Source organism: Apostichopus japonicus, chromosome 2 (genome assembly GCF_037975245.1).
Source record: "Apostichopus japonicus isolate 1M-3 chromosome 2, ASM3797524v1, whole genome shotgun sequence".
Taxonomy (NCBI): Eukaryota; Metazoa; Echinodermata; class Holothuroidea; order Aspidochirotida; family Stichopodidae; genus Apostichopus; species Apostichopus japonicus.
This window is the reverse complement of record NC_092562.1, coordinates 20,821,862-20,837,668: the sequence shown is the minus strand read 5'-3', so window position 1 is coordinate 20,837,668 and position 15,807 is coordinate 20,821,862. Positions and strand designations below refer to the sequence as shown.

Here is a 15,807-nt window from a genome sequence, read left to right as displayed (position 1 = left end):
GATGGTTCAATAAACATATATTATTTGGTAATGATCATAAAATGAAGAGTATTTTCCAATACAAGGGAATAAATAAAATCTTTTTCTTCACCAGTTAAAGCTTTCTCAACTGGTAGAAGAAAGGGAGTGTGGGATTTCGTCTAACACAAATAGAGGTTGCACTCTTGACTCCTTTAAATTAGTTCACACTGATTCCACTCTCACTAACGAGCTTAAAATATGCAACCAGTTACAAAAAAAAAATTATATATATATATATATAGCAAATTAATACAAAGAGGTATATTGGGCCAAAACAAAATAACATTGTGGAAATTCAATAATGTGAAGATTTCATTAGGTTCAAATTCATATGATGACTCATACACAAGTATAAAGTGTGTTACAGCTAGACCCAAAGCAGCTGAGGTTCCATAAAGTCATTTGGGGAATACAAAGCAGATTACTGGCTTGATATAATGTAGATTCACATATTTACTGAAGCAGCTTGTAATTATGTCACTAACTAAAAGCCACTTTCAATTATTTCTAAGAATTTCATCAGCAGTTCTTCCTTTTTTTTTTAAATTCCAATTTCAAATCTCGATATCAAGCTTAAAAATTTGTATCCTTTAGCACATCCAGAAAATATTTGTCAACCTTTTAACAAACATCTTGAAAATGTGTGACGAGGCATTCCACCATTTAAAAATAACCTAGCTTTATAATTAAATGGTCTCAGAAAGCTAAACAGGAAGTAAGTAAGTACTGGAATTAAATGAAAGCAACAACGACACAGGTCTGATCTCTCATACCTTACGGTCGTGCTGGTTACGAACTAAATTTGAAACGGCCCTCACGACTAGTCGAATCACCCTTAAGGCCACAACCACTAAAGGCAAACAGTATTTCTATGAACAGCTGAAGATTTCCCCGGATGACAAGTACATAGTTAATATGCTGAGACACCTTTCAAAACTATCTCACGGCACTCTCCTTGTGAAGGAAATGATTATATATGACATTGTCTTATTACAGATTCTGGCTATTGAATGAATTGTCAACTAAAATATTAAAGACAACCATGAAATGCTTAAAAGTCAAAAGGTCCCTGTAATAGCATAACACTATACTAATCTGTCTTGATAGAGGGTTATACCACATATGGTTCCCAATTACATATGGCAATTATTGTGGTGGAAGCAGCAGGAAATATCAATGATGGATTATAACTGGAAAACACATCTGAAATAATTCCAAAATTCATCATCACTGAAAGTGTTGGAATGTGACCAGGACAACATGATCCCCCATTTCCTGAGTCAAGGAAACCGCAGGCTGTTTGGTCTTTGATGTTTTACACAAACACAATTACATTCCGACATGCATATAAAGCTGTCACTTACTGTCCCTTAATAGATGAAGATAACATTAATGTTCCGAAGTCTAATGTTGGTAGAGGGCAGCAGCCAAGCTTTACAGCACAGAAACACTGCTACACCCTGTTACCAGGGGTATAATCAACTGTTTATGTACTGGGGTGCAAAATTTAGTCATTTCAGATATCACCTTCCGATAAATTCCACTATCTGGCCTCCTTGCTATGTTGCATAATCAGCAGCAGGGTATACATGTATATGTCGATGTTCTTTGGCATAGGTTATCCTGAAAAATTCCTAGAAGAGCACTTTGCAGTTGAAAATCATTTCAGGTACCTTTTTACTCATTTTATTTACCAAAACTTCACTTTTCTTTGATTTTATTGATTTTATGGGGTCATAATATGCATGATCACATGTCGCTCATCTATTAAAAGCTAAAACCCTTGCCCCCCAAACTAGTTCGGATCCAGCCTTCTTTTTAAGCAAAACTTCTCTCACACCAAAACAAAGATATGCCTGACACAGAAAGTACAGTGTAAACGTATTGCTATTATTCCACCACAGCTAATTCACTATTACTACATATGAAAAATTTACCACCTTCGGTAACATATGTACCGTCCCTAGTCTATTTTGCATACAAGAATCGAGGCTGAAGTAGCTGTCACTGTCTGTTGAGGATAATAACTGACTCTGTCACTAGTTTACACCTTGTATTAGGCTGGGGCGGGTTGGGGTGGGGGAATGATCCTTCATTGAGTTTGCACAAATTGAATATTTGAACAATTCTAGGTGGAGGTGGATTATGGTCGTAAAACACAACCAGGTTCTTTAAACCAATCCTGATGTTAATTTCCAAACATTTCAGTCTACAATTTTTAATATAACAAATTTTCGGTCAAAAGTTAACAATTGTACATTCCAAAAATTGTAGACCGTTGGGGAAAGTATAAGGCCTACCAGTAGTACGCAAAGAGCTCCATAAGATCAACTGAGCTCTCCCACTTCCCCCACTGCTGTATAATTTGATTATAAATTACACCTTGTGAAAGATAAACACAGTAGTATTAATTTAGTTGTTAAAGTTGTTATGAACAAATTGAGATTTATAAGCAGGTAATGGAGAATTTGCAAGATTAATATAAATATTCCATGAGAATTAGCCAATCATCGGATAGGTTTTCCATTACATCGAAGAAGTGCACAAAGATTTGTCAACGACCACAATCAAACGGAAGAGAAAATTCTATATTACGGTAACAGAATCCAACAAAATCACGCTAGAAGAAGAGGTTTTGTTGAATTCCATGCTACTAATAATTTTTGTTAGACCGCTAAGAAATGACTTACTGGGATAAAATCACAACATTGCTTTATGCACGTGGGCCAATTGATCATTAAATGGCAATTAATTGTGAAATGGAAAATGCTCATCTTTTACTCTGACAAAGATAGATTTCCCGGAATAAAATTGCCAGCTCTTCCATTAGTTGGAAACATTGACAGACTTATACAATTATGATCATTGTGGCAAAATTTGATTGTTACATGTTCATTGATAAGGATAGGCTCACTTTAACGACATAATAATTACTTAACTCACTATGTCTGTTTCATCAAACTCCATCTGCCTCGGGTCAAGGCTGCCTGCAATCTGGCCAGATTTCATGCCCGTAGCCAGGCTAGGACATATGTGCCACCATTATGTTTACACAGGACATGTGCCTGCCTTAACTTGTTGATGCCCCTCCTTAAATTGTTGGTGTCCCTCTCTTAAATTGTTGGTGCCCCTCCTTAAATTGTTGATGCCAATCTTAAATTGTTGTTACCCCTCCTTAACTCGTTGATGCCCCTTCTTAAGGTGTTGGTGTCCCTCCTTGAATTGTTGATGCCCCTTCTCAATTTGCTGGTGCCCCTTCTTAAATTGTTTGTGCACCTTCTTAATTTGCTGGTCCCTTCTTAAATTGTTGGTGTCCCTACAACAACAGTTCACAGAGCTTGCAGATATACATTGATTAAGTTATTAAGTAATGGAAGATCCTTGGGCAGTGGGAACAAATAGTTAATAAATCACTTTTTGTTTACCTCACAAAACAATATGAAGCCAATATCATTTACACATGTTGTATCACACATAGACAACCTGTCTTATATAACTTATAAGCAGTGTTTAAACATGGACTAGAAGATACCTTCCTTCTAGAGAGAAAAGGTAACGAAAAAGGTAGCACCAAACAAAATCATCACCCTGGGTTACAAGTGCTGTATATTCTGAATGTAAAATATTAACATTAAATAAAAACAAATTTGCCAATAAATGAATCATTTAAAGGATTTTACATTTCCCCTTAAGGAAGAATAGAAACATAGCCAGCCATCAGGGAAAAACAAAACAAATAAAAACAAAAAATTGTTTGTAAATTAGCATTTTAAACATGGTGATTTGTTAATTATTTGAGAAACTTTTCATGTTACACAAGAAAAGGGAGAGAGATAATACTTGAATAATGTGATGGTTGAGAGCTTTCAAGAACTACAATATCTTGGGCAACCAAAGTACAACAGAATCATGAATAGTGGTGCATTCTCCTCAGCTGATGTGACAAGCATTATCCCACAGTAATTCCTCAACATCAATTTGTGTCTTTCCATTTTAGTAATTAATTTTTAATTACTAAATCACAGAGAAGCAACTCATGTTATTCAACTTACAGGTATGGCATTTAATCCATTACATAACTTTGTGTGTGTTGTTGATGTACAGTTATGCCTGTACAACTCACTGTGGTATAGTCCCTTATAGCTCTTGTAAACCCCACCTCCAATTCCTCCCCATGCAACCCCCTCATGTATTCTTCAAAGACCCCCCAAAAAAAATCAACAAAAACAGCAAAAGCAGAGTTTTTGCTGATGCTCGGTTAGGACTGAGGTAAACGGTGGTACTTCCTGTGTCTGGAGGTCAACGAACATTGCTTCATTGTACATAAACAATGAAGTTGAGAACTAATTACTGTCTGCTCTAGTATTGCATGGTCATAGCGTGTTTCTGTTAAAGAGTAGCTCTTACTGTTACAAGAATTAAGTTTCTTTTCTTTCTCTGCCCAAAGTGACAAATTCACTATAAACCTAATCAAACAAAATTTTTACAAAACATTGCTGAATCGTTTTTGCTCCAATTTCTGTCAGAAATATGGAAACATGTTTTTTTTTGCACACATGGTTTGCCTCTTGTAGATATTTTAGCTATCTAGGAATGACAGTTGAATATGTTTTCCTGACCAGATATTTCATGATTTTACAACTACAGAGAAAGCTAGAGAGAGAGCATTAGTGCTTCACATAAATTTCTCAATTATCCACCATCAGACTAATGGAATCCGATCCTCCCTTGAGAAGGGATCCAACCAAAATCTAACGTCCAAAACTGAGAATCTAATGTTCAGAACCGAGACATCCATTTCAGCAGTTCTTTCGTTGAGTGATAAAATATGTAAAGAAACAAAAAACACCTCTAATAACTTCACTTACAATAGACAAGATCATCATCGATTTCTATGACTGACTGCGTAACACTGAACGAGATGAGTTAAAAGCCCAAAATATGACAACTGCCTCCGCTGTGCACTTAAAACGTTGACAGCTTTTTCCTGCTTTCAAAAAACCACTGAGAAAGCCATACCAGAGCAGAATCATTAAATGAAGCTTCCATTCACAAAGTTTTGATATTACCGTTAGAAACAATGTAAAGCTTGTTCAAACACAGAGCTGGTCTTTGCTCATGATACGCTCAGAGTTCATCTCTGTGGTATTCAACTCTAGGTATCGCAGCCTATAGAGAGCAGCCTTTCGTTCCATGCTCGTTCGGCACTTTCAAGAACTTTTCCACACTTCCGTGGGATGGGGTGGTGGGGGGTGGGAGGTATTTTTGGTGAGGGTCATGCCTCAGATGAAGTAAAATCTGCTTTGCTCAATGAAAGTGCTTTCTGTAAATCTTCTTCTTCCTGCCTTGCGAGCTGGTCTTGTTTCTCTTTCTCTAAGATGCTCTGCTGTAGTGCCCACGCTACCCCATTATCAGATGAACTCTCATTCTGTAAGTGAATGTAGGAAAGAGCAAAAAAAAAAAAATTTAGGAAATACACAAATTTAATTGATGGTACGGGGATGCAAAGGAAGATCTTGAAGAAAAAAAGAAGGACAGGGCAAATATATTCCATCTACAAACATATTTCGTAAATGCCGACTAATTTTACATTCGGTAACGGCGTTGCGGTCAATAAGCAATGCGAAAGTCGTTAGCAGCATTGCAGTCATTAAACACACTGTTGCAGGCATTAACAGTGTTTCTATCGCTAAGAGTTCTGCAGTAAATGAACACTGTTGCAGGCATGAACAGAATAAATCAATTGTGATCTTTGGTCTCATCCAGTTTTGGGTATCTCCCTCTCTTCCATTTCATGCTACACTCTGCTTCCTCACATTGCAGCTCCCTTTTGTGCAACTGGTTGCATTTCATAATACTTAACTAAATACAACCGACACCATGTACTTACCAACAGATATGTTGATTTCTCTTTCCCTTTAGCCCCCCCCCCCACCACATGTGCCACCATCCAGCCACTGCATATTTACTCTGACCCAAATTGGCATTATCATGTAAATCTTATACTAATACATGTGCTATAAGAAATACAAACATTCTCTCTCTCTCTCTACATATTAATGCATCTGTTGTGACAATATTAACCAAAATAGTGTAACCACCTAAGAAAATATTTTGCCCTTTTATATGCATAGTCAGTATACAAATGTTACATTCAAAACCAGTCTGCCAATAGCATAAGCTTCCAGAGCTGTTGGCTTGACTTGGGTCATTCATATTTTCTTCAATCCCCCCAAAAATATATACATATATAAATATATATATATACGTTATAGATATCTATTTGTATATATTTATACCTATATATATATCTATATACATATCTATATATATCTATGTATATACACATACACATATATATATATATATATATATATATATATATGAAAATCGTAATGAGTTGGAAAACCAAGAACAGTGAAAAAACTATATATATTTTTATAGATATCTATATACATATATAAATTATATATAAATACTCAAGTTCCTCATACAGCAATGTGTACTAATGTGTACTCAGATTTTAAGGCAACCAAGACTGCCTGTTCCCTTATGTTATATCAGTTCAATGACATGGATTTGCTGTCAATCTTTGACAAAGATATTTATGATGGCAGATTGCCTGTACCACAATGTTTCATATCACTGCCCTCCAGAAAAAGCATTTAAAGGAAACAGATTGACAAACTGAGAATTCATATTAATCCCCAAATGAAAACTTATATTCATCATATCACCTACAAATCAGCTGCTGTGAAAGGTCTGTAAAAATGCAACGGTCGGTAATCGATCCACTGATGCTGTGATTATGGCCCAAAAAAATGAGTCATGATTTACCACAACAGAAAGTCAAATCTATGAAATGGAGCCGTTAGCATCGATCGGTGTAAATTACCATCAAAGTATATGTGTGACTGATATAGATGATATATTATGCCATAACTAGCATCAAATATGGATATGACAACTTTCCACTTTGTTTAACCCCCTCCCCCTCCCCAAACCTTTCTATATATATTATGGCCCAAAAAAATGAGTCATGATATATATATATATATATCTATATATATGTATATATCTATATATATATATCTATATATATATATATCTATATATATATATCTATATATATCTATATATATATATATATATATAGATATATATATAAAGATATATATATATATAGATATATATATAAAGCAAACTCCTACAACTTAAACTTCATCTCTTTACATGGGCCTCTCTGAGCCTTCTTCCTATAAACCTGAGATATAATATATTCTCTACTTTTGACCTTATGATTAAGTTCAATTTTCATTTTGACCTTTAACACTAAGCCGTTGTTACCCTTACCATTAGAATGTTCAATTGCTTTACAGTCGTAATTATGAAGTCCTTCACAATAAACCTAAATTTCATAAATGTTTTTAATGTTGTATAAACCGGACTGTTCTACCCCAAAACCATGAAATAAATATCTAAAATACAGTTTTTAACACAATTATTTTGCTGAAAAGAGGAACTTGATGTTCCAATTTTTTGTTCTCAGATAGAAAAAAAGTTATAATTTTGGATTGATTCACAAGTTTAAATACTATTCTAACCATCCCAGCACGTTATGAGATGTTCTTTTTCAATTCTGAAGATTTTTAATTTCTTTTCAGCTGCTATAGATTGTAGACATATGGTTGCAGATGAAAAAGTCCATGGATATAAAATAAATACAGATGTGGAATAAGGCTGAAAGGGAACCATTAAGGTTATGATAGCATATATATATTTATAAATAGCCTATCAACATGATATAATACTCCTGATAATTTTTAACTGCCACAGTTAAGAAGCTTCTGTATGTAACGGTACATACAAACGAAAAAAAAAAAAAAATTATAGAACATCTCTGACATATGCAAATTTTCAATTGGTCTATAATAAGACGATATAACAAATTGATGGATGGTTCACTTTGACTACTGCTATGCCGAACGTATAATAATTATTGTTATTTTTTTATAATTTTTTTTATTTATTTATTTTTTATTATTCTTATTTTTTTTATTGATAGTTATTTGAAGGCATCAAAGTGTTCAATTTTTTGAACGAATAAAACACGAAATAATTATACGAAACTTTTCCTTTTGTTTCTTGCTGCTTCAAGTTAAATTCGAGAGCATTTTTTTTTATCATAAAAACATCAAAATTATCTTCAATACTGCTAAAGTTTTGTTCCTTTGGGTATTTTCTTCCATTCACATCAATTTATTAACAAAGCATAAAATCACATAAACATGCCTGACAGGTTTTTTTTTTTTTCATTTAAATCTGTGAATATTCAACGGCTCCATATACCAAATACAGAGCAGTTCCTACCATGGAAGGGTTCACTGGGAAACAAATATAATCTGATTCAAAAAGGGCAAAAATCAAATCAGCAGGGATAAATTTTTATCTTTTTCTTTTGTTAATTGTGAAAAATTCATGCAAGATATCAAAGGACTTTTCTTGAGAGCGGAGGGGGGGGGGGGGGGAGGTGGGAGAAGGGAAAATGGAATTGGCACGCAAAAGAAACAAATTCAGATTTAATTGGAGACATTGGCCAAGTATCTGTCTTCAAATTTCAAGGAAATTCAGTAAAAAGGAGGCCCAAAAAATAAATAAAATGGCATCTTTCCAAAAAATGTGTTTTTTTTTTCTTTTTCTTCATGCTGTGTTAAAAGTTAAAATTTTTGCAATTTTAGAAAACAGAAATCAAATCATGTGACAGGATCAGACCTGGCAGAAAGTAAGAGAGGAGAAAAAAAGGAAAAAAGAAAAAAAAAACAGTAGACCAACAGAAAGGCAAAAAAGAAATTATTGGAAAGGTGGTAGGGTGAAACAACATAACCACTGAACTTTGAGGGGTTAATTTCATGTTGAAATAACCTTAATGCTGCAGATAACAGGGAGGCTCTATATTAATGAAAGGCTAAAACTGAGAAGGACGAGTAAAAAAAAGAGAAAAAAAGCACAGGCTGGTATTGAGAATTTAAAAGTTGTGGTGAATACCGCAATTGCATACCTTCTACTTGAGCTCGGACTGCAGGTCGGAGAGGAAGAAAGAAAGGTTTCTTTAAACAATGGAAAAAAAGGTGACAGAAACATTGACTGATCTCCTACAAAAGGACAGTCCCAACCCCCCCCCCCCCCCCCTCCTCACCCGCCCTTTTCCTGACCTACACAAGTCTAACACCAAGATAGCCTGTGGTAATATTTACAGCTTCAAATATAAGAGCAGCTATAAGTTGTACATTGTATAATTTCTATGCACCCCACTACTTTAACTGGTATTGTCGTTATGTGCTCTCCAAGATGCAGTCTATTCCTTACTTGTCCCACAAAAAGAGTGCATTAACATGCTCTATACATCAATATCAAATAATGGAAAAGATTTTAATGTAGACATCTTGTCTGCAAAGTGACTGCAGAAGAGAAAAGAAGAAGAAAACCCGACAAATTAGAAGGCGTGCTTCGACACTGTCACTCTAAACTATTCCAGGATTCCTTCTATGAAGTTACAATGCATTTTGCTTTTTCTCCCATGTGTGGTCAACTTTCCTGGACACCAGTGGTTGTTTGCTCAGCTCTGAAAAAGCACCAAATTAGTGAACCCTTTTCTGTTCTATCCAAAGTAAAGATTCTCTCTTCTTCTGATAAATTCGCTGACCCAAAAGGGGGCATACAACTACCAGTGATACTCCCACAAAAAAAGAAATCCAAAAATCAAAGTTGTCTTGTACAGTAATCTTTTCTCTCTCTGATTTCTAACAGGTTTTTGGAGTAGCAAAAGGTCCCCATTTTTTGGGCACTATTTTCTAGTTGACTTTACTGTATGTGAGGAAACACTTTCATATTTATTGTTTCATCTTTAAACCATCAGCATTTTACAACATTGTCGACAAATCCTCTAAAAGGTAATCCTGATACCCATTTTAACATCCCCAGGTGGGTTAGATACCCACTTTGACATCCCCAGGTGGGTTAGATATCTATTTTGACATTCCCAAGTGGGTTAGATATCTATTTTGACATTCCCAGGTGGGATAGATACCCACTTTGACATTCCCAGGTGGGTTAGATACCCACTTTGACATTCCCAGGTGGGTTAGATATTCAATTTTGACATTCCCATGTGGGATAGATACCCACTTTGACATTCCCAGGTGGGATAGATATCTATTTTGACATTCCCAGGTGGGTTAGATATCTATTTTGACATTCCCTGGTGGGTTAGATATCCACTTTGACATTCCCAGGTGGGTTAGATATCAATTTTGACATTCCCATGTGGGAGATACCCACTTTGACATTCCCACGTGGGATAGATATCTATTCTGACATTCCCAGGTGGGTTAGATATCTATTTTGACATTCCCTGGTGGGTTAGATATCTATTTTGACATTCCCTGGTGGGTTAGATATGCATTTTGACATTCCCAGGTGGGTTAGATATCCATTTTGACATTCCCAGGTGGGATAGATATCTATTTTGACATTCCCAAGTGGGTTAGATATCTATTTTGACATTCCCTGGTGGGTTAGATATCTATTTTGACATTCCCAAGTGGGTTAGATATCTATTTTGACATTCCCTGGTGGGTTAGATATGCATTTTGACATTCCCAGGTGGGTTAGATATCCATTTTGACATTCCCAGGTGGGATAGATATCTATTTTGACATTCCCAAGTGGGTTAGATATCTATTTTGACATTCCCTGGTGGGATAGATATCTATTTTGACATTCCCAAGTGGGTTAGATATCTATTTTGACATTCCCTGGTGGGTTAGATATGCATTTTGACATTCCCAGGTGGGATAGATATCTATTTTGACATTCCCAAGTGGGTTAGATATCTATTTTGACATTCCCTGGTGGGATAGATATCTATTTTGACATTCCCAAGTGGGTTAGATATCTATTTTGACATTCCCTGGTGGGTTAGATATCTATTTTGACAATGTCAGGTGGATTGATATCCATTTTGACATTCCCAAGTGGGTTAGATATCTATTTTGACATTCCCAAGTGGGTTAGATATCTATTTTGACATTCCCTGGTGGGATAGATATCTATTTTGACATTCCCAAGTGGGTTAGATATCTATTTTGACATTCCCTGGTGGGTTAGATATCTATTTTGACAATGTCAGGTGGATTGATATCCATTTTGACATTCCCAAGTGGGTTAGATATCTATTTTGACATTCCCAAGTGGGTTAGATATCTATTTTGACATTCCCTGGTGGGATAGATATCTATTTTGACATTCCCAAGTGGGTTAGATATCTATTTTGACATTCCCTGGTGGGTTAGATATCTATTTTGACAATTTTAGGTGGATTGATATCCATTTTGACATTCCCAGGTGGGATAGATATCTATTTTGACATTCCCAAGTGGGTTAGATATCTATTTTGACATTCCCTGGTGGGATAGATATCTATTTTGACATTCCCAAGTGGGTTAGATATCTATTTTGACATTCCCTGGTGGGTTAGATATCTATTTTGACAATGTCAGGTGGATTGATATCCATTTTGACATTCCCAAGTGGGTTAGATATCCATTTTGACATTCCCAGGTGAGTTAGATATCCATTTGGACATTCCCAAGTAGGTAAGATACCCATTTTGACATTCCCAGGTGGGTTAGATATCCATTTGGACATTCCCAGTTGGGTGAGATACCCATTTTGGTATTCTCAGGATATCCGGTCGCCCACCATGCCTATTCAACAATTCAAAGCGATAGCAACACGACTGTGACATTCCAATTCAAATTGCACACTTTGCTGTTAGTATTCCAACCTGCCAGTGGTATTGATTAGTAATCTTTATTCACAGGAGGTTGTTATTAATTGTTATGTACTTCACAGAGCTCTCTTTCATAGCTACTCTTTGAACCACACAAATATACACATATGATTGATATCAATTAATATACCTAACAGATTCATTTTACTGTAGCCATTATCAAATTAAAGGGATAAAAAAAATTATGGGAAATCAAAAATATATTTTGTAAAGCTAAGCACATTGATCGATCTCCCAACTAAATAGCTTGCTGTGTTGTTAAGATATAAAATATTAGTTTTATTCACTTTATTTGGATTAAGTGCATCATGCTGCATAAATCTGTGATGTCATTCATACACATCACAAACAGCTAGGGTATTTTTTTTTTCTCCCTAAAAAATTGAAATGACTATAAAAATAATTCAATTTTGTGATGTGATGCTATTTAATGTTGGTAATGCATGATCAAGTGACATCATCACAACTATAAACAGTGACTTCAATGATGTCCCCATTGCATCTGTGAAATCATAATCAAGAGCAAAGACAGTTTGATGTGTTGTCTCTGTTGATGTGTTGTATCTGAATAAAAAGGAGTAAAATTTATATTTCAGTTACAGAACCAGCTGTAAAGCTGGGGGTTGTACCAATGTGTTTTTTTATTTAGTTTGCTCTATGACACAATTTTATATATATATATATATATATATATATATATATATATATATATATATGTGTATATATATATATATATATATATGTATATGTATATATACAGATATATATGTATACATATATATATAATTGAAAACGTAATGAGTTGGAAATCCAGAACAGTGAAGAAACTTCCAGCCTCCATCAGGATTCGAACCCGGGCCTCCCGCTTTATATGCGGACACCCTAACCACTAGGCCATGGACGCTGATTGTATGTCCAGAGGTTCGAAACCAGTAAGGAAGGTCGTAATTCCACAGTAGGCGATTGTCACCTGTATCGAACAATACTAGTTCTGTTTTGGTGACATATTTCCCTTACTCTAGAGATCAAACACGATTCTACCCAACTCAAAATCATTTGTGATTCCTAAAGCCGGGTCTCGAAAGAGATACTTTAAACAGACTTTTTGTTAATGAAATGGAGGTAAACGACAAAGGCAAATGAATATATATAATTGAAATCGTAATGAGTTTGGAAAATCCAAAACAGTGAAAAACTTCCAGCCTCCACCGGGATTCGGACCCGGGCCTCACGCTTTATATGGGGACACCCTAACCACTAGGATATGGATATATATATATATATATATGTACATAAATATATATATACTTCATAATTGAAGTTATATATATGTGGAGTTGCTTCTTACGTGCATGTTAAGAAGAAATACTTACTACACATTGTTAATTTATGATTTAAAAAGCACAAATGTTATTGAGCTTTATATGTGTTATGTTTGAATTTCTCGGACACAAAGAATAACATACATGTGTGAACATTATATTTGCAATGTTTTCATGTTGTTCACACTGTCTTTCTCTTACTTTGGTATGAATATTAAAAGCTGAGGTAGACTAAGTTAAATCCTTGGGACTTGACTGAGAGAGGGTCGACCTCTCTTATTAACGGTAGTTCATTATAGTCACATGTTTCTTAAAGTTATCAACAAACCATCATGGGACAAAACTTCTTCCAAGTTCTGCAGTCTCACCACAGATTTGCTCTAAAAATTGTTTTTGAGGAGTAAAAAATGCAAACCATGCAAGACATTTGGTTCTTGAAGGAGAGGAAAGATATAGGCAGGCAAAATCTGTAACAATTTAGTGTTGAAGACCAAATGAACATGGCTGAACTTAATCAATGAAAAACATAAGCGGTAATGAGTACAAATATAAAAGTAATTAAACTGGTCTTTTAATCTTTCATTTAAGGTTTTACCTTCACGTTCCCAAAATTGGCAAAATCTGCAAATCCACCAGACTTTGATGCCGACCCGCCGAAGGGATCGTCTGGTTTAGCAGTTGATCCACCGAATGGATCGCCGGGTTTAGCAGTCGATCCACCGAATGGATCGTCGGGTTTAGCAGTTGATCCTCCAAACGGATCATCAGAGTTAGCCGCGGATGCACCAAACGGATCGGCGTTATTCCCGCCGAAGGGATCGTCGCTCGGCTGCTTCTTTTTCTCTCCGAAAGGATCGAGAGTACTGTCTGATTTAGAACTGTCTTTGCTGGATACTGTAGAATCAAAATTGCTAACAAACGATCCCCCAAATGGATCGCTCCCCTTTACAAACGGATCCTGCTTCTCAGATTGTCCTGGGGTCATTCCAAAAGCACCAAACATGTCTACAGATTTGTCCGACGTTGTGGAAGCAGAGACGGTGAACGGATCGCTGGCACCGTCGCTGACTTTGGATGACGATGAAAACGAAGCGAAGGGATCGTCTTTTTTACTGACGCTCGGCGTGGAAAATGGATCGTTCCCTTCCTCGGACTTTGCCGATCCGCTAAAAGAGAACGGGTCGCTCGGCGATTTCACAGAACTGGCGCTCCCGAAGGGATCGCTAGTGGAAGGAGATGATGCGTCTTTAGGTCCAAAAGCCTGAAAGGGGTCGCTACTGATTGCCGACGTAGAACTCGGAGTAGACGTGGTATTCGTTGGAGGGGCTTTACTCTTCTTTGGCGGGATCTCGGGAACGTCGTCTGTTTTAAAAGGATCCCCTCCAAAATTATCTGTGCTAGAGCTCTAACGATAGAAAGGAAAAAATGATATAGAACTCAACAGAAATAGAAAAGAGAAGAAAAAAACTAATAAACTGAAGAAGCTGCTACATTTCTAATACTAATATTACCCAAGAGATCTGTGCAAACTACTTCAGCATTAAGATCTTTATTGCAATGGTGAAGTGGCCCAGTTTTTTGCAGAAAGAGCAAGCAGTGACTAGGATAACAACCTTTCTCAATTCATGACAAAGTGAGCACCAAATAAGAAAATAAGCCAGTGATAGAACCAAAATAAATGGATGTGTCTGAAACAAATCAAGTGAATAACTGGAAGTGCATAACAAACTGCCAACAGACCCAAAATTGAAAATACCTCTGTCGGTAAATGTACGACACTTGGACCCCAAAGGGTTTGTGATCCCTGTGGGACCTCCATTCGAGGAAAGATCCTACTGGGACTGACATGCTATGGCCTTTCACTTTAATACAAACCAGCAATTCATTCTTTTTACATCTTGGTTGCAATGAGTTACCTACTGTCGTGAAGAAGGGGAGGGGAGACCTACTACCATCAAGAGGGGGAGGGGAGGGGTGTGGACTGCTGTAAAGAGTACGTCACGCAATTACTATTCTATGAAATTGTAATGTCTCATTTGAAATATAGAACAGGAAAGAAAAAATAAGACACAGCTTTCTTTACCTTTGAGGAAACAAAACTGGAAATAAACTTAATGATTGATTTACAGATAAATATGGAATAGCATGCAAGACTTCTTTCTTAGACTCCTTTGCTTGATGCATCCTCTCAAGAAGAGGACCAGATCCTTACTTTGCTAAAGGTTCCGCCACTGCTCCCGAAACCTGCACCAGCGAAAGCATCGAAGGAAGCGAACAGATCATTAGATGCTGGTTTAACTGAAAGACAGAAAATGGACACAAAAATTTTTTTTTTTTGAAAAGATCGTTCATGGTTATTTTATATCACAGTTTTAAAGCCCATTTTGTAAATCTGCTTTTATGGCAAGCACAGATTGTCCAGCGCTGAAGAATAATTCTTAATTGATTGCAAGATGCTGACAGATTAGTTTGTAATGCAGTTCCTGATATTGTAATTAACAAGTCTCTTTGGTGGCAATGGTTAGTCACACACCAGAAACAACAGTTTTATAAAGTGTTGTGGCCAAGTGGATAAAGGCGGTGGCATTTGAAGCAATGAGGCTTAGTAATCGG

General features: G+C 36.1%; 1 protein-coding gene across 5 annotated transcripts in view; it reads right to left on the bottom strand.

The window, feature by feature from the left end:
- Positions 1 to 15,807, bottom strand: part of LOC139981701 (epidermal growth factor receptor substrate 15-like 1) — a 65,236-nt gene continuing 49,429 nt past the window's right edge. For 3 of the 5 annotated variants that reach the window (XM_071994304.1, XM_071994306.1, XM_071994305.1), the window contains 3 exons: positions 15,407 to 15,492; positions 13,790 to 14,599; positions 1 to 5,449 (listed from right to left, as the gene is read on the bottom strand). In XM_071994304.1, coding sequence (XP_071850405.1) covers positions 5,297 to 5,449; positions 13,790 to 14,599; positions 15,407 to 15,492 — 1,049 coding nt within the window. In that variant the 3' untranslated portion in view covers positions 1 to 5,296. Of the gene's footprint in view, positions 5,450 to 9,079; positions 9,098 to 13,789; positions 14,600 to 15,406; positions 15,493 to 15,807 lie in introns of all 5 variants that reach the window. The other 2 variants (XM_071994307.1, XM_071994308.1) reach the window with 2 other exon arrangements.